General features: G+C 21.0%; 6 protein-coding genes across 12 annotated transcripts; 3 read left to right on the top strand and 3 right to left on the bottom strand.

The window, feature by feature from the left end:
• Positions 1-7: 7 nt before the first annotated feature.
• On the bottom strand, positions 8-932 carry LOC107992895 (signal recognition particle 14 kDa protein). The gene is made up of 4 exons (XM_017049011.3): positions 724-932; positions 591-663; positions 405-517; positions 8-323 (listed from the first exon to the last, which is right to left on the bottom strand). Exons 1-4 carry the CDS (start codon positions 745-747, stop codon positions 207-209), a joined length of 327 nt encoding a protein of 108 aa, XP_016904500.1. The 5' UTR covers positions 748-932; the 3' UTR covers positions 8-206.
• A 123-nt stretch (positions 933-1,055) lies between these two features.
• LOC107994381 (uncharacterized protein C14orf119) lies at positions 1,056-2,767 on the top strand. 2 transcript variants are annotated; one of them, XM_062074946.1, is made up of 3 exons: positions 1,056-1,192; positions 1,482-1,739; positions 1,939-2,767. In XM_062074946.1, exon 3 carries the CDS (start codon positions 1,946-1,948, stop codon positions 2,297-2,299), a length of 354 nt encoding a protein of 117 aa, XP_061930930.1. In that variant the 5' UTR covers positions 1,056-1,192; positions 1,482-1,739; positions 1,939-1,945; the 3' UTR covers positions 2,300-2,767. The 2 variants fall into 2 exon arrangements, with proteins under 2 accessions (XP_061930930.1, XP_061930929.1); XM_062074945.1 differs by having other exon boundaries at positions 1,056-1,369.
• Positions 2,768-2,929: 162 nt separating this feature from the next.
• LOC107994468 (uncharacterized) lies at positions 2,930-13,226 on the bottom strand. The gene is made up of 13 exons (XM_017051412.3): positions 13,063-13,226; positions 12,765-12,930; positions 12,065-12,661; positions 10,618-11,961; positions 9,132-9,278; positions 8,235-9,062; positions 7,607-8,137; positions 6,324-7,523; positions 5,738-6,247; positions 5,290-5,654; positions 3,624-5,197; positions 3,304-3,548; positions 2,930-3,235 (listed from the first exon to the last, which is right to left on the bottom strand). The coding sequence occupies exons 1-13, from the start codon at positions 13,224-13,226 to the stop codon at positions 3,068-3,070; spliced, it is 7,839 nt and encodes a 2,612-aa protein (XP_016906901.1). The 3' UTR covers positions 2,930-3,067.
• On the top strand, positions 7,589-11,048 carry LOC114577040 (uncharacterized). 6 transcript variants are annotated; one of them, XM_062074943.1, is made up of 4 exons: positions 7,590-7,667; positions 9,458-9,762; positions 9,833-10,332; positions 10,403-11,048. In XM_062074943.1, exons 3-4 carry the CDS (start codon positions 9,981-9,983, stop codon positions 10,597-10,599), a joined length of 549 nt encoding a protein of 182 aa, XP_061930927.1. In that variant the 5' UTR covers positions 7,590-7,667; positions 9,458-9,762; positions 9,833-9,980; the 3' UTR covers positions 10,600-11,048. The 6 variants fall into 6 exon arrangements, with proteins under 6 accessions (XP_028520840.1, XP_061930927.1, XP_061930928.1 ...); XM_028665041.2 differs by lacking the exon at positions 7,590-7,667 and adding an exon at positions 9,009-9,148 and having other exon boundaries at positions 9,843-10,332; XM_028665040.2 differs by lacking the exon at positions 7,590-7,667 and adding an exon at positions 9,009-9,148.
• Positions 13,227-13,644: 418 nt separating the features above from the next.
• LOC107994317 (uncharacterized) lies at positions 13,645-16,013 on the top strand. Its single transcript, XM_017051157.3, has 5 exons — positions 13,645-13,782; positions 13,841-14,597; positions 14,686-15,314; positions 15,398-15,497; positions 15,690-16,013. The coding sequence occupies exons 1-5, from the start codon at positions 13,683-13,685 to the stop codon at positions 15,886-15,888; spliced, it is 1,785 nt and encodes a 594-aa protein (XP_016906646.3). The 5' UTR covers positions 13,645-13,682; the 3' UTR covers positions 15,889-16,013.
• Positions 16,014-16,166: 153 nt separating this feature from the next.
• Positions 16,167-17,530, bottom strand: LOC107994360 (3'-5' ssDNA/RNA exonuclease TatD). Its single transcript, XM_017051224.3, has one exon. The coding sequence runs from the start codon at positions 17,528-17,530 to the stop codon at positions 16,595-16,597; it is 936 nt and encodes a 311-aa protein (XP_016906713.1). The 3' UTR covers positions 16,167-16,594.
• Positions 17,531-17,655: the final 125 nt, after the last annotated feature.

Genomic DNA, 17,655 nt, shown 5'->3' with positions numbered 1-17,655 from the left:
ACCCAGATTGATTGTAATTATATTTTACATATATTTATTTATAAAAATTCAACAATTTATATATATTGACATTGTTTTACATTGTAAAATGTAATTTATTTCTTAGGCAGTATTGCATTATACATTAATGATAAAATGTATCATGTTAATCAAAAGTTTTAATAACACATATAATACATAAATATTAAATAGTAAATATCAGAATATCAATGAACTTTAGGTTTTACAGATTTTACTTTTTTCAATTTTTTAAGACCATTGATATTTGACTTTAATAAGTTCCAATATGCTTGCTGAAATTTGTTTACATCCTTAGAATGTATCTGAAATATACAATTAATTATTTATATATTGGTTTTATTAATAATAATTAAAATAATAAAAAAATATTAAATTATACATACAACAGTGGAAATCTTTTTTGACCTTAATGTAGCTCTTACTAAGCAAAGAAATTCACTTGGTGTTGGTAAGGGAGGTTTACCTTCTCTAGGTACTGGTTTATTATGTCCATTAACTGAAGGTAAAATTTTACAAATAAATTTTATATTCCTTTTATATTTATAAAATTAATATACATTAATACTTACACCTTTTAATAGTAAGTACTACAGAACCAGAAAGTCGAGATTTGTCGAAAAGTCGTGTCAACTCTACTAAAAACTGAAATAAAATGTAACATATAAATCTCGAAATATTAATTTTTTATGGATGAACAATTACCGCATCATTTTCCAGCAAAACCATTTTGTTAACTTTAACATATGTTTTTAAAATTTATTAAAAATAAATAGTGTAACACTTTACTATATTAATATTCGATCATTCAGTTACTCCAAATGACAACGACAATGCTACTGTAAAGAACTTAATATTATGGAGAATTTACATGTTGACGACGAAATATTTTCAATTTTGTATATACGTTGATTAAATATTTATAATATATATTCTTATTGATTATTATATTGATTTTAGAAGTTCTATTATATATAATTTAATTAATTTATTATTATTTATTAATATAAATATTTTTTAGAAATTTATATAGTAAAAAAAAATAATAAAATTTAAAATGTCTTTGATTTGTAGAAACTGTGTAGTTTTCCTTTTTCAAGTTTGGCGTTTATGAAAATTTTTCATTACGTGAATGGAGAATATAGCAAATATTGCATCAAAATGAGCGATACAAGTATACAAATAAAAATTTATAAAACAGATAAATGTATTTATGAAAATAATAATAATGTAGTGCTAAATGCAAATAATTTGAATAGCTTAATTTCTTGTTTAAAAAATACGCAAATTGAAATCAATGATTTTTTAACTAGTCTTATTAAAAATCAAGATAGTTCTAATAATACAGAAAGTAAATAAAAAAATATATATATATATATAAAAAATATATATATATATATATATATATATAAAAACTACTTAGTTGGAAATTATAAGAATTAACAGATTCTTCTCAATTTTAGATCAGCTAGTATCGGAAAGCGATTCGGATTTTGAAAACGAGATTCAAGTTAACCCTAAGAAATCTAAACTAACGAATTAAAAATTTAATACAAATATTTCATAATTATAAAATTTATATAGTATTTAAATATACATTTTAACATTAAAATTCTATATTTTATTATCATTATGTATTTGTGTATTTATAAATAAGAATTTGTAATGGTTAAAAACAATAAATCAAAAATAAGTGAAGAAAATATCGTTAATAATAAAAAGTAAATATAACTTTATTAACATAAATTTATTACAATATAATAATTATAATTTTATAACTTTTTCATTTTTTTCATATTAATTAACTCTATCATAGAATATTAATATATAATATCAGCATATTATAGTTTATATTATAGTTTAGTTATACTTTATTTACATATATTATAATTTAATTAATATCATATAATTTTGTTAAAGATAGAACATGTCTACCATGCTCTCAAATGAAGCTCAACTGCGCTATGTAATAGAATGGTTTCAAGAATGGTCTGAAATGCAAAGAAGTGATTTTTTGGATATACTTCTGGAACAATGTGGGCCTTCAGGTCTTGTTAATGGATTAGTATCTAAAATGGAAAATTTAGGACATACAAATGAATCTGATAGACCACCAAGTCTATTTCAATGTCGTGTAAAATTGTTTCGAGAATGGAGTCATAATTGGTCTCAACAAGAAAAAGATTATTTACTTTTATCAATAAAAAATACTGATGCTGTATTTGCAGAAAAATATGATGAAAAATTATCAACATTGGTATCTGAAGAAGAAAAATCATAAACAAATATTCAAAAATATATAATATTCTTTATTGTGGAATTAATTTTTAAAAACTTCTATTATTCTTAGGAATAAGAAAATGTTTAATAAAAAAAATGTGTAATTAATAAGTAGGTTTGATATTTATATTTTGTAAATTTTAACAAAATGTAATATGTTATACAAGATAATTGAAATATTTTAAATTATTCATAATATATATTATTTTGATAGAATAGAATTTATGAAATTCATATATACATTCCATTATTATTTCAAGATATCTGCTTTTTATATAGATTTTTTTTCTATTTATTCATAAACAAAACATTTTTTATTATCATATTATATAAGCACAATAATTACAGATTATTAAAAAAGATTTTATTTTGAATGTATATAATATTGTATGCTTATAAAAATAGATATCAAACAAATATTATTTATTATCATATATGTATTTAATTAAAATAAATTTTTTTAACTTCATTATTATATTCTCTTTTTTTATGATCATACTATGTCCATTTCATATATGATTATTAACAATAAAATTAAATTAACTATATATCTTATATTTAAATTACAAAACAAAAAATGATATATATAATAAATATTTTTATATATTATTTTAAAAAAATTTATACAATCTTAAGAGTTTCAATTTTATTTTTTATTTTAACATCTACAAATAATCTATAAGTAATTAAAAATATTTATATAAAATTAATTTTTTTAAATATTTAATAGAACAGATACATATAAATATTTTATTTTAATAAATTAAAGTTATAATTTTGGTTCTTGCTGAAGCCATTTTATACATATTGTTTTAATAGCATTTTGACCAAGCCTATCAGATTCTTTCAAAATTTTCCTTATATCTTGTACTCTTGAATGCTTGACAGCTAATAAATATGCTGCTTTTAATTGTTTGCATTCAATATATGCATTTATCTGAAAACAGAAAAATTTAAAAAAAATGTATTAAATTTTTATATTGTATCATGATTTTTTTATCTTACTTTAAGTTCTATATCAGTTATTAATCTAATAAGATTATAAATATTATTTTTAAGAACTGTTTCAGTTTCACGAGTTAGTAACAATTTTATACAATGTGTTAATACATAATCTGATATAATATATGAATTTGGAATCCCAGATGTATGACAACATTTAATTAATTGTTCTATTGCAGAAATATTATTTTTCATTACTAAAATATATCCAGTTAGAGAATACACTTTTTGTTGTGGTAAATTATAATCTGCAATAATAATATTATTTAAATAAACAAATAAATAAAATTATCAAGTTCTTAAACATATTTAAATTGACAAACCTTGCATTATTCTAAATGCTATACCGAATCCTTCTTCGATATTTCGGCCGCAAAGAATGGCTAAAACAGCTAAATTAATTTTTTGCTGTTGATTGCCAAATAAAGTTGGTATTTCTAAAATAGTTGAATTATTATAATCCTTTTTTGGAAATAAACTCAAATATTCAATAGGAGCTCTTTCTTCTTTTTCACAATTTGCTAGAAATTTTGTAATTTCCATTTGTCTACAAATTGTATTTATATGTTTATCTATTTCTGATGGTTCCATTTCCATTGTTAGAATTCCTTGATTACTATGTATTGAACTCGTGCTTTTTTTTCTTTTTCTATTTAAAGTTTCAGTTTGCAATTCAGATTCTAAATGTTTTTGAGCATCAAACAAAAAATTTACTTTATTATTTAAATCTGAATAATTAATTACTTCATGAAGATAAAAACGAATACACGTCATAGCAGCGCGTATAAAATCTTTCATGAAAAGTTGCAAATGATATAAAATATTTAAATATTGTCTTTTTTCTAAACTATGACAAACATATATTAAATATTTTTTCCAAATTAGTAAATTCGAATCTTTTTTCATCATTGCTTCATGAAGCTTTTCAATACTTCCATTTCTTAAACAATATAAATAAATTACATTGAAAAATAAATCTGGTTCCAAATTATTTTCCAAAGTAAAAGTAAGACATTTTTCGAATTCCTCATGCTTCAAAAAAAATTCTAAAATTGAATTATAACTTCCATAAGTTAATAGATAATAAATGCTTTCATGATAGTAAATATTTTGTATCATTATAGATGTATTTTTATTGTTGGATTGCTTTTGATTGACAATTTTAAAATTGCCAAAATTATTTAATATTTCTTGAGAAGGGTTGAACTTATATTGATGAGGATATTGTACATATTTATAAATACTTAAATTATCTAATATTTGTAAAATTTCTACAAGTAATGGTGGATCTTTTAATGGACGATTTTTTGAAAATTCTGTTTTCTTTGAACTTGATTCAATCATTTTAACTTCTTCATTTTTTAGATTTTGAGTTTCATTTTTATTTGATATTTTTGATTCTTTTGGATAAGACAAAATCATCCAGTCATCAAAATTATCATATTGAATCTTATCAAGGCAATGGAAAAATTTATCTCGTGCTTGATGAAAATATCCCATTTTTAAACATGCTTTTCCCCATGTTGCCCAAACTCCTTGTGTATCTAATCTGTATGTACCTGCTTTAGTACTTACATCTAAAGCAAGAGTCCATTGTTCTTTTTCAATTAAAAGATCTCTTAATTTTATTAATGTCCGATCATGTAAATTATCGGAAGGAATCAAATGTAAACAATCAAATTGAATGAGACTTGCAATAAGATCTACTTGAGATAGAAAACGATCGCAGTGAGTTAATCCAGTATTAAGACCAAGCTTGGCACATTTAACTTTTGCAGCTACTAATAGAGAATGTATCATTTTAATAATTACAATGTGATCAACTTCAGGATTCACTTTTCCACTACTAACAGGTTCTAGAAGACGTTTCATTTCATCACAACAATCTAATAAGAAACTGTAACAATACATATTTTTATCTTTCTAATAAATATCTTTATATGAAAATCTCATTAAATAAATAAAATGATATTTAAAATTTATTACTACCTTGTATATGTTTTATGTTCAGAATGTAAATTAAGAATAGCTAAACATAAAGAAATATTTGGAGCATATTCAAATGAAAATTCTTCTCTAATAGTTTCATTATGTTTTTGATCTCTTGTTAATCGCCAATAATCAAATGTTTCACTAGTTGGAGTTGATTGTGTTCCTTGAAAAGTATGCATTTGTAATATAGTTTGCCGTTTACAATCATTACATACGCGTACAAGTACAGAAGGAGGATAACCAGATACTTGCATGCGATGTTGAGAACATGTTGCACAAATAACACGACCACATCTACGACAATGATGTCGTCTATTAAACATCGAAAATATAACATTTTTACAACAGCTACATTTTTTGACCTATTACATAGAAAATAATTAAAACAGTTTTAAATTTTAAAAACAATAATATTGAAAGATAAATACATATATCTTCTACATACTTTATCATTAGGTATCCATTCTTCTTTAGTAGGAACTACTATAGGCATAATAAATTCAGTATTTTCTGCCTCTGAAGCAAAATATTGCATATTTTTCGATTTGTTTTCTACAGAATCATACTGTAAAGATACACGACAATCCAATGATTTTTGAGCATAAAATCTTATAATTTTGTCAAAGCTATTTCTTGAAATTTCCACTTCATTTAATTTATCTTGAATTCTATGTAATATTTTTTGAATACTTTCAAATTTACAATTCATTAACAACTGTTCTAATATTAATAATGGTTCTTTTATAAGATGAATGTACAATGGTCTCTCTTGAATATTTAGCATACTTAAAATATCAATTCCTAGTAAAGTTCTTCTATATTTTATGGTTTCTATTGCTTTACAATATTTTAATAAATAATTACATATAAATTTCAATGAGTCAATAGATTCTAATTTTTTTAATACATTTTTGCAAAGTTTAATAGATTGATCCAAAGGTAATGCCTGAAAAAACTGGTGAAAAAATATATTTTATTAAAAATTAAAAATTATTATTTATAACATTAATTTTTTAGAATTTCTAAAATACCTTTAAAGTTTGTTTAAAATTTTGAGATTCGTTTTTTAAAAGACCTATTAAGAATTCTTGAGTCACAGAAGGATGTATTTCTAATGAAAATGCTTGACATTCCATCCATTCTAAACATAATTCATATTTATCTGCATTGATTAGTGATTTGATTATTTGTAATGTATCAATTTTTTCTGTACAATAAGCAATATTATACCAAGTTTCATTGGATTTAGTTATACAATATGGAAGCATTTTATGAAAAATTAACACTCTATGCAAGAGTTCATTTAATTGAAATTTACAATGTACAGGTAATTTGTAATTATCTATATGATTTATTATATGAAGCAATGCATTTTCACAAATATTTATATGCCATCTATTAACATTATATAAAATTGTTTGACTTAATATATACACATCTTTGATTTGATATAAATATTGCAGTATTTTTGCATTTGGTATAGCATTTTTTTCCGAAATAATGTAACTAAGAATTTTATCTCTAAAATATTGCAATTCACTGTTTAAAGCAATATAAGTTGGCAAAGCATCTATAAATTTCAAACAGGCATTCCATTTATTCTCTTTTAACATATGTTCAAAATGAAACCACAATTTTTGTGTTGATATCTTTTCGTAAATTGCTGTAAGAGTTTGATTATTCTCAAATATTAATTTTAATTCCTTAATCCAAAATGCGGTTATGAGATTTTCAAGACATGCAGTGCGTTTTAAATTATCACAGCTATTTTCTAATATAGTAGGATTTTCATTATTTATTCTTTGCAAAAGATAAGAAACAATCCAACATTGTTTTTCCAAATATTGTAATAAACTTGATCGTATACTATGATTTCCCCAAACAACTTTGTATTGATTAATTTGTTTATGATGATGTGGATTAATATAAGTTGAGTATTTTAATATTATACTATATGAATAGGAAAATGGTATGTATTGTATAATTATATTTTCATCAGAGGATTCAAAATAATTATTTATTGAAAATAAATTTTTACTATTACTATTGTTACTTTGTAAATCATTTTTTGTATTTTGAGAAATGGAAGTTTGATATCGTTCTACAATTTCTGGTAATAATATTATTTTTTGCTTTTCTATATTTTGAGTGGATTTATAACATGAATAATGATTTAAATATTCATGAAAAGCATTACTTAAATCTTCATTTAATGATTCTGTTTTACATATCTACAAATATAAATATTAATAAAAAATTTACATACATACATAAAATAATATTAATAGATAATTCACAAAAAAAAATAATTTACCCGAATACATGGAGTTCCAAAAAATTCATTAGCCATTACAAAAATAACTCTTGGATCATGGGTAATATCCAAATCTTGCCATGCTGATTCATTAAGTTCTTCTATTTGCATAAAGAATTCATCATCCAATATTATATTATTTAGCAATTTTGATCTAAGTGCAGCAAGTGTTACTAAACCCAAATCGCCAATTAAATAACCAATTGACATTAATGATATTGTATGCTGTAAATTATTAAAAGGGGGATGGTTCGCCCATACAGTTAAAATAGCATGCAGAAACATCAAATTCCATGTATTTAAAAAAAATGTTAATGTTTCATCACCCATAGATAATTCACTCAAATCTAAGCTTGCAAGATGAGATGTTTTATTTAATATATTTTGAATATCAGAATTTTTTGAAATAGTTTTGCAAATATCTTGACTTAAATAGAATTGATTCAAATTAAAATTATGTAAAACTTGCAAGAGTTCAATTAATATTTGTGAAACACATTGATTTGGTCCTTGAAACTTATAGTTTAAATCCTATAAATTAAAATATTATATATTATTATTTTATAAGTTAATTTAATTTTTTTAATTTAATATTATATAGAATTATTTGAAAATTTTTTATACATACTGATTTATATAAAGTTTCATTCAATATAATACATCCATTTTTTTTACTAGTAATAATATAATTTGTATCTTCTTCAAAAGAAAATCTAGGACAAGCATTTGTAAGAATACTATATCCTAAATTAATTTGTAAATCATGTGCAATTGTTTCAAGTTTTTGAGGTTCAATTTTAAGTTCAAATATTTGATAACCAAAATAATAATGTAAAGGAATTTTTAATAAATCAGAAACAGTAAATATTGTGTGTTCAATTGGAATAATTGAATGTAAAAGTTGTAAATGAGAGCATATATTTTGTATATACTTCTTAGATCCAAAGAAAAATGTTATTATTTTACTAAGTATTTTTAAACCAGGTAAATAATTACCATCTTTTAATATTCTATTAATTGTATTTTTATTTGCTTGTGATTCTTTAAATTCCTGATGATTAACCATAATATCAGTCCAAAAGTCTTTGTTTTTTTTATATTCTTTTATACATAATGCAATTTTTGCATCACAGAGTATATTTTTTTCAGAAATTTGGTCTTTTTTTTCATATAACAATTGAAAAACTTTATGAAAAAAATATACATATTCAGTATTGTCAAATGTTTTACATAATTTTAAATATTTCATTGCAATTTCATAAAGATTTTTTGAAATTGGATAAATATGACTCATAGTTAAAGCCAAATCTAATGCACATATTGTTAATATTTCATTATTATTAAGAATTTCCATACATGACATTTGTAAATTGTTTTTTTGAGAAACCAAAAATGTCTCAACATGACTAGTTTGTCTAGAAGATTTTATACTTTCTTGTGTAACTAGTCTTATATTCTACAAAAATATGATTATAACATTAAATATTATTTTTGTAAATAATGTTCACTAATTTTTATAACATACCTCTAATGTGGAAGATTGTAAGTTTTTTGGAGATATATTTTTATTTTTCAATGCCTTTGTCTGTTTGTACATGTTTTCTCTAAATATATGTAATGCTTTTGAAAACTGCACTTCTCCATTTAGATGAGTATTTTTCATATCATTTGTCTTGAAAATAACAATATATTAATGCAAACATTAATCAATATGTTATTTCAAAAAATATTTTATATATTGTTGTTATTGAATGCTTCTACTTTATTATTACCATTACATAAAGTTGAGTATTTATATTTTATTAATTATTATTATATTTATAATTTTTCTACTAATCTTCTTTTATATAGAATAATTTACAACATAAAAAATTGTTTGAAATTGCATCTGATAATAAAGATTATGATGAACAAAGTGAAAATGAAATGATACAACCTGCAGATTTAATGAATTTTAATCTTTATACAGAAGATGAAAGTAGATATAAACCATTACATTCATATGTAGAAAATTATAATAAACACAATGAAGCTATGAATAAATTACAACATCCAAATATATTTTTCCATTTAAAATCAAATATATGGGAAAACTCTAATATAGAAAATGATGACACACCATTTATTGCTGGTTTTAAGGAAAATCTTGATAAAGTGTTTGTTTACTATTATAGTTAATAGATTTTATATAATGATAAAAATGTAGCTTTGTCTATCTATTTTCAGATAATAAAAGATAAAAGTTCAAAATTCATATAAGAAATTATTTAAAAAAAAATATGACAATGAACAAAATAATTCTTCCTTTTGGAAAACAACTAATATTGTTACTAATATTGATGAAAAAAAGAGGAACTCAATTTCTCTAAATAGTATGTTTGAAGAAGATAAGGATGCTGATAGTACAGAGCCAGGTGAAGAAGCTTATGATTATGATCAATTCAAAAAAGAATATGAAGAGCAAATAAAAAAATTTAATGAAACCCTAAATATTACTGAAGAAGAAGAACACACAATGAAAGCATTACAAAAATTAGTTGATTTTAAAAATTGCACAGAAGAAAGTAAAAAATTTAATATTACATTAATGGATTGTTTAATGTATAATTATGAACAGCAAAAAGATAAACCTATTATTAAAAAAACATTACAAAAAATATGGCTAATTATTAAAATTTGGTTTCTAATATATATATGTCTTGCAATTCCTTTATGGTGTCAGAAAGGTGTTTATAAATTATTTTTAAAAATTTCGTACATAATTAAATTTATTACATAATTATATATTTTCTATAGGATGGTGTTGTTGTTGTTTCCCTTTTAAATTTTGTTTTCCAAAAAAAAGAATATTATTTGCGGAACAATTTTATGCAAATAACCCACCTGGTGTGTACAAAAGAGACCCAAAAAAAGAAGAACTTATTACATATGAACCTACTGAATTTGAAGAAGATATGTATGAAAAATTAGAAGCTGCAATAAGAAATATATGAGTGTATATTTAGATTTACCTCTATAATATTTTCTGCTTTTATATAATCATTTTTCCATAAACATCGAATAATTAAGCTTTCTTTAGTTGCCAGCATAAAATTTATAAATAATGGTTTATGAATGATATCTTCAGTTGTAGCATCTGTTAATATTATATTTTTAGAACATATTTGCCATTTATTATTATGTATTGATTCTGATTCAGAACTACTAGTAGATTTTGTTCTTGTTTCATTTGAAATATTATCTTCTTGATAAAAATATATGTTTTCTTTGAAACGATTAGAAATTAAATTTTCATCTATTAAAACTTTATTTTTAGATTTAAATTGGTAATTTGTATTTCCATCTTTCATATTAATATTTTTAGTGAACTCTGAAGTTGTATAAAGTTCAAATCTCCACTTAGCATCTGCTATTGCACTATTAATAAAAACAATATTTTTTTGAATTTGTTCTATTTCTTCGGTACATTCCTTTTTATTCTTCATTTCTATATATTCAATTTCTGTTACTGATATAATATCTATTAAATGAAATAGTATATCTCTTACAGCATATCTGTTACAAATAAAACCTTGTTGTTTTATCCATTTATTTTCAATTTTTGATTCTTCATGAGAATTATTCATATATATTTTATCATAACTTTTTGAAGTATGATCAAAATCTTCATATTGTAAAAAAAATAAACAAAATATATCTTCTATCACTTGCATACGTAAATTAAGTGGATATAATATTTTTATATAGTAACTCATATCAGATAAATAACTTGTTATAATAGATTTATTTATATCATAATTATTATACAATAAAATAGCTTTTAAAGCATTTAATATAATATAATATGCATTGAAGATATTTTCAGGTTCACAAATATCTTCTAACAAATTTTTTATTTTTGCATGGTTTTGTTCCCATATATTAGTTGTCATTTTTAATACTAAAAGACTGTCAAATTGTTGTAAAAGATCGAATATCCATTTTATAGATATTCTATGTTGAAAATCCATTGGCTTTATTATTTCTTGATTATGATTTAAGTTTTCTAGTTTAACATTTTCTCTCATGCAATTTAAAATATATTTTAAAATTCTTATATTTTTGTGCAATATTTTTTGTAGTTCATTCAATATGGGATTACATAATATATCAAAATTACATTTAGATATTAAAAATTCAATTGAATCATATATGAAATCATCTTTTTGAATATTATTTGAAGATATTTCTTCTTGTAAATATTTATTCAAAACTTTAAATAATAAAACTGGCCAAAAATCTTTTAATAATGTACAAGATAATATAAGTGAAACATCATCATATTTTTTATTTATTATTAAAACATGACATATATTCTAAAAAAATATATATATTTATATCACATGTATATTTTTTATATATATCACAATATTGATTTAAAATTTATATTTATAATTATATAATTATATAATTACTTACCAAAATATCTATAATCCAATGTAATTTGATATTACTTATTCTTTCTATTAATTTATTTTTATTTATAGTGGGAGTAGAAGTAGATGTGAAATGAAATAATATTTTTTGAACTTTTAATGCATGATTTAAATTATTATTAAATTTAGAATCTATATAAATTTCATGTAGAAAGATACACCATTTCTTAAAAAAATATTGATCTGTTCTTGAATATAGAGCATATTCAATATCTTCATTATTTTTTGCTTTCAATATCATAGGAAAAAACCATTCAAATAATATAGATTCGTCAAATTCAACAATATTCATTTTTGATATAATACATAATATAGATCCAAAATTATTATTATTGGTTGATTGTTTAGATAATTTAAACTCCAATAAATCTTTTATCAATGAAAAATAAAAATTCTGTAAACTACAAACAATATCAGATTTATTAGAATAAGTTAATAAAAATTCATTAAGAATCCAACATGTAACAAAAGGATTATTATAAATATTTTGTTTCAAAAATATAAAATATTCATCTTGTATTTTTCCAAAAATTTCTGGATTTCTCTGTTGCAAACTATTTTTGTATACTGTTAATAATTCCTATAAAATATATAAAATAAAATAAATAAATGATAAATTATATATATATAAAATATAATAACATCTATTTAATAAATAAAAATAAATAATCCATTTTTAATACCTGTTGTAAATTTATTGTCAAGTTTTTGTATAATTGTAAAGCATATATCATTTGAATATAACATTTTTGTTTCTTTATATCTTCAATATTTAAAGTTGTATTATTAATAAATTTATTCAATAATATATAAATTATCCATTGATATTCATTTTCATTTTGAGAATGACTAAAAAAATACATAATAAAAAAAATTATTATTTATATTAAAAAAAAGAAATATCTTAAATAGTTTTAAATATATAATAAAATATATTTAAAATAAAATATATTTGAAATATAAAATTTTATTTATACTTACATTAAATTTGTAATTAGATCTTCTGATTCAAAATCTACACTATCATTGTTACATTTTGAAGCAAAGATTCTATTATTATTTTGTCGACAAATAATAAGAGACGTATACCACAATTTAGATAAAATATACTTATTCACTTCTAATACCTGTACTTCTTTTGACATTTTTCTTAAATTTATTTATTTTAAAAAATAAACAATACATAAAATATATATTTTGTTCTTTTATTCATATTAATACTAAAACTAAAAAATAAACTTAAAAAATAAACAATATACAAAGTATATATTTCGCTCTTTTATCAACATCCATATTAACACGAAATATTATGATTATGAAATTTCATTTCATATATATGTAAAAAATCATTATATATTTTAATTGTTAATTGTATAATTTTATACTTAATAATTTTATATAATCACTATTAAAATAAAAATTTTAATAGTATATTATATGCATAATTGATTTTCAATACTAAAATATTAAAAATATCAGATTAGGTTAATCAAAATACGAATACTTTATTCCAGAGATATTAAACAATGTATAATTTACATTAATAAGTATCATTTAGAATATATTTTTTTATGTCATTTTAAAATAATAATATATATGAAATGTATACAATGAATAAAATTGTTAAACTACTAATAAAAAATTCAATAATATTTCGTAATTCAATTATTTCATCAAATTTTAGCATGGTATCAAGCAATGGTAATAAATTATTTAATTTCTAATTTTTTTATTTAATTAATAATATTATGCATTTTAGATATTTTAATTACCAAAAAAATAATGGAGAATAACGAGATATTAAACAATAATAATATTGGAAATATTGAAGATATTCAAAGAAATTATAATAGTATGAATGTAAAAGATGCTATTAAAACTATAGATATTTTATATAGAAAGGTTAAAAAAGAAAACTTATATTACACAAATTTAACAAATTCTAAAGAATTTAACCAAATATGCAAAGTAATATGTAAAAATATCAGATCTTTAAACATATATGATACCATAAATATTTTACAAAATTTACTATTTCTCAATGTTCCATCTGATACTGTAATAATTCAAACATTACTTCAATTAATACGTACTTCTTTGAATGATTTGACAGTTGGTCAAATAATGATTTTATATAATATGTTATATAAAGTGGAAGCAACACCTTTGATTAAAGTTTTACTTCCAGCATTGTCTCATGTTTTTAATGAACGAGCTCAAATTGAACTTAATTCAAATAGTATTAATTTATTCCAAGCACTTCAATTTTGTTTTGTAATCAATAATTCAAAAATAAAAAGACACATAATTAGTATTTTAGTTAAAAGTAAACAAAAAATAAATTTAAATAATATAATAGATATTTTTAATGCAATATATACTTTACCAAAATTATGTTTATCTTCTAAGCAACTTCTGTTTTATATACAAAATATAATAATAACTTATAACAGAAGCTTAAATTTTAATAAAATTAATTATTTACTTAATTGTATTTCTAAAAAATTTATGAATTCGTAAGTATTATATGATTATAAAATTAATATGAATTAATTATGTTCTACAAATATTTATATTGCTTTTTATTATTCTATCTTATTTTAGAGAAATGGAATTTTATTGTGAAGCATTTATAGATAAACTGTGTTCTACTGTAATTATTAATAATATTACTTTTCAACAAAATTTAATTATCTTAAAGCATTTAAATAATATGCGCTATAGTAATATTCATGTATTGAATTGTTTAATGGACAAATCTTTTAAAAATACAAATATTGAAAATTATTCTATTGAAAATATACATTCATTTATCAAAGGTTTTGTCATTGCGGATTATGTACCACATAATTGGGAAATTATAAGAAGAGTATTACAAAATTATATTATTCATATAGATCATTTAATGCATAATATAGTATTTATTGCTTATTATTTACTTTCATTAAATTATTATTATCCAGAATTAATAGAAAAAATTTTTATTTTATATAATAATGTATCTATTATAAAAGAAAAGCATACTATATTAACTATATTAAAATTATATTGGTATATCAAACTGCTTTATCCTGAATATAAAGGAGTTATGCCAGATGAAAATAAGTTAAATCAAATTAAAATTGAACATAAAAATAATAATGTACCTCATTTAATGAAAAGTTTGAAAGAAGCTGTTGGAGGTACTGAATACATGAAAAGTAGTTTAAAAACTAAATTTGGTGAATTTGTTGGTAAAAAGCTTATGAATTATTATAATTAAAAATTAATAATGGTAAACTATTGAATTTAAATTTTAATTTTTATTTTATTTTAGATTATATTATTGTCATACAACCAGATGGATCACTTATGAATATTAATAATTATAATATTACATTTCTTGAAGATTTAGCATCATTATCAGAATGTATTAAGTAAGAAATATTAATTTTTAAATAATATAATTTTTAAATAATATATTTTAAATAATATATTTTTTAATAAAAATATTTATTTAAAATATAATAATTTTAACGTAATATAAGATAATTAATATTATATAATATTATATTATAGATAATATTAATATTATATTATAGATAAAAATAATGCTTGTTTTTTTACAGAATTCCCATTTTTGCTTTTCCAGTAGAAGCATATTCTATTAATAAAAGAAATATGTTATCTACAGTTAAAATATTGTTAAAAGCAATAGAAACACTACCAGGATTTCATCCTTTTGTTATAAATCCATATTTGTGGAAAAATTTATCTGATAAAAAAAGAATATTGTATCTTCAGGAAGCCATTAAGTTAAAATATTGAACAATGTAATCTATGTTTCAAATAATTAAATTATTTTTAATAAAATTTTTAAATAAATATCTAATATAATAAATTTAAATAAAAAAAATTTTTTAAAAGATAAATAAAAATCTTTTTTTCTGATACATTGTGATATTTTTTATAATTTTAATATATCTATCAATATTTTAAAATATATTTAAGTAAATTATTTTTTTATAAATTTTAAATTATCATTCTTATTTTTAAAACATTGTTACTTGGATTTTTCAAAAACTCAAAGAAACATTTACAATAAATTTTTTATTTATATAACAATTTATTTATATGAAAATATTTATAACATTAACAATAAAATTGTGTGATTTAGGTTCTATATATTTCATATATATTTCTACAAAATCTTTATTATATTATAAGTAAAATATTTTACATAATGCTATTTTTAATATATTGATGAGTATTTTTATATAAATATAGTGTAAATATAAGTAAATATATTGGAAATGATATTTATTAATGCACAAATAAAATTTCATGATTTTTTTTTTCAATGATTATATTCATTGATAAATTAATAAAAGTTTATATTGTTATTATGAAAAACATATTTTGATAAACACATAATGATGCTTTTACACATGAAAAGAGACAATACATTGATAACAAAATAATTAATAGCACCCAGTAGCACCATTTTTTAAGAATGAAAAATAATTAATAATTATCACTGATTTAGACCAAATAATTTCAAAGCATTGAAAGCAGTAGCTAAGGCAACTTCTTCTGGAGCAATTTTCATAAATGCTGCTACCATTTCTACTATTGCTGGTAAGGCACATGGTTCATTACGTTGAAAAGTACAATAACGATGAAGAAATGTCATGGATCGTTCAGTTAAAGCATCTTTGACATGTACAGGTAATTTACTAGCTCTGGTATTAGGATACATAAATGGAGCATCAGTTTCTATTAATATTCTGTCTAAAGGTGCAAGTCGTTTTTCTAATAATTGTCTTATTCCACTATCAGATTTATCTTTACATAAATATCCAGTAATTCCTAAGTAGAAACCATGATCTAAATAAATTTGTGCCTCCTTTGCAGTTCCAATAAATGAATGAATTAAAACTGGTGGTAAACAATTTTTATAATGATTTAGAACCTCCAAAACATCTGCTTGGGCACCTCTTTCATGTATTACGAGTGGTTTAGTTAATTGACATGCAAGTTCCACTTGTTTATGAAATACAGCACGTTGTGTTTCAGGATCAGAAAAATCACGACTATAATCCAAACCACATTCTCCTATTGCTACACATTCTGGATTATTAGCTATGCTTTCAAGTTCTTGTAAAGTATCAGGATTTTCCCATGATTTTGCATCATGAGGATGCACACCAGCAGTAGAATAAAGAGTACCAGGATATATCCTGGTTAATCTTAATGCCTCTTTACTAGAACGAATACTTGCACCTGTTACCATAATCTTTTGTACTCCTGCATCCTTTGCTCTTTGAATTACACTATCTAAATCTCTGCTATATTTTTTATTAGTAAGATTGGCACCAACATCAACAATAATATAATTTTCATAACATTGTGTCATAGCTGAGGAAATAGCTTTTTCCTCTGCATTTGATGCAGCAATATTTTCAGCCATTCCTCAATATTTAATTGCAATATCTAAAATGAATAAAATAATAATAATAATTATTTATAATATATTATATTATATACAATATATTCATATTAGAAAATATTAGAAAATATATTAATATAAACATA

This window comes from Apis cerana, linkage group LG5 (genome assembly GCF_029169275.1).
Source record: "Apis cerana isolate GH-2021 linkage group LG5, AcerK_1.0, whole genome shotgun sequence".
Classification (NCBI taxonomy): domain Eukaryota; kingdom Metazoa; phylum Arthropoda; class Insecta; order Hymenoptera; family Apidae; genus Apis; species Apis cerana.
The sequence above is the reverse complement of the archived record's forward strand: the minus strand, read 5'-3'. Positions and strand labels throughout refer to the sequence as shown.

Coding starts and splice junctions, on each gene's coding strand:
- LOC107994360 (XM_017051224.3), bottom strand. CDS start 17,530: ATGGCTGAAAATATTGCTGCATCAAATGCAGAGGAAAAAGCTATTTCC.
- LOC114577040 (XM_028665039.2), top strand. CDS start 9,981: ATGTTTGAAGAAGATAAGGATGCTGATAGTACAGAGCCAGGTGAAGAA. Junction 10,333..10,402: donor TCCTTTATGGTGTCAGAAAG/GTGTTTATAAAT, acceptor TATTTTCTATAG/GATGGTGTTGTTGTTGTTTC.
- LOC107994317 (XM_017051157.3), top strand. CDS start 13,683: ATGTATACAATGAATAAAATTGTTAAACTACTAATAAAAAATTCAATA. Junction 13,783..13,840: donor TAGCATGGTATCAAGCAATG/GTAATAAATTAT, acceptor TATGCATTTTAG/ATATTTTAATTACCAAAAAA. Junction 15,315..15,397: donor TAAATTTGGTGAATTTGTTG/GTAAAAAGCTTA, acceptor ATTTTATTTTAG/ATTATATTATTGTCATACAA.
- LOC107992895 (XM_017049011.3), bottom strand. CDS start 747: ATGGTTTTGCTGGAAAATGATGCG. Junction 664..723: donor TTTTGCTGGAAAATGATGCG/GTAATTGTTCAT, acceptor ATTTTATTTCAG/TTTTTAGTAGAGTTGACACG. Junction 324..404: donor CAAAAAAGATTTCCACTGTT/GTATGTATAATT, acceptor TGTATATTTCAG/ATACATTCTAAGGATGTAAA.
- LOC107994468 (XM_017051412.3), bottom strand. CDS start 13,226: ATGTCAAAAGAAGTACAGGTATTAGAAGTGAATAAGTATATTTTATCT. Junction 8,138..8,234: donor ATGAAACTTTATATAAATCA/GTATGTATAAAA, acceptor TTTAATTTATAG/GATTTAAACTATAAGTTTCA. Junction 3,236..3,303: donor TAACTGATATAGAACTTAAA/GTAAGATAAAAA, acceptor TTCTGTTTTCAG/ATAAATGCATATATTGAATG.
- LOC107994381 (XM_062074946.1), top strand. CDS start 1,946: ATGTCTACCATGCTCTCAAATGAAGCTCAACTGCGCTATGTAATAGAA.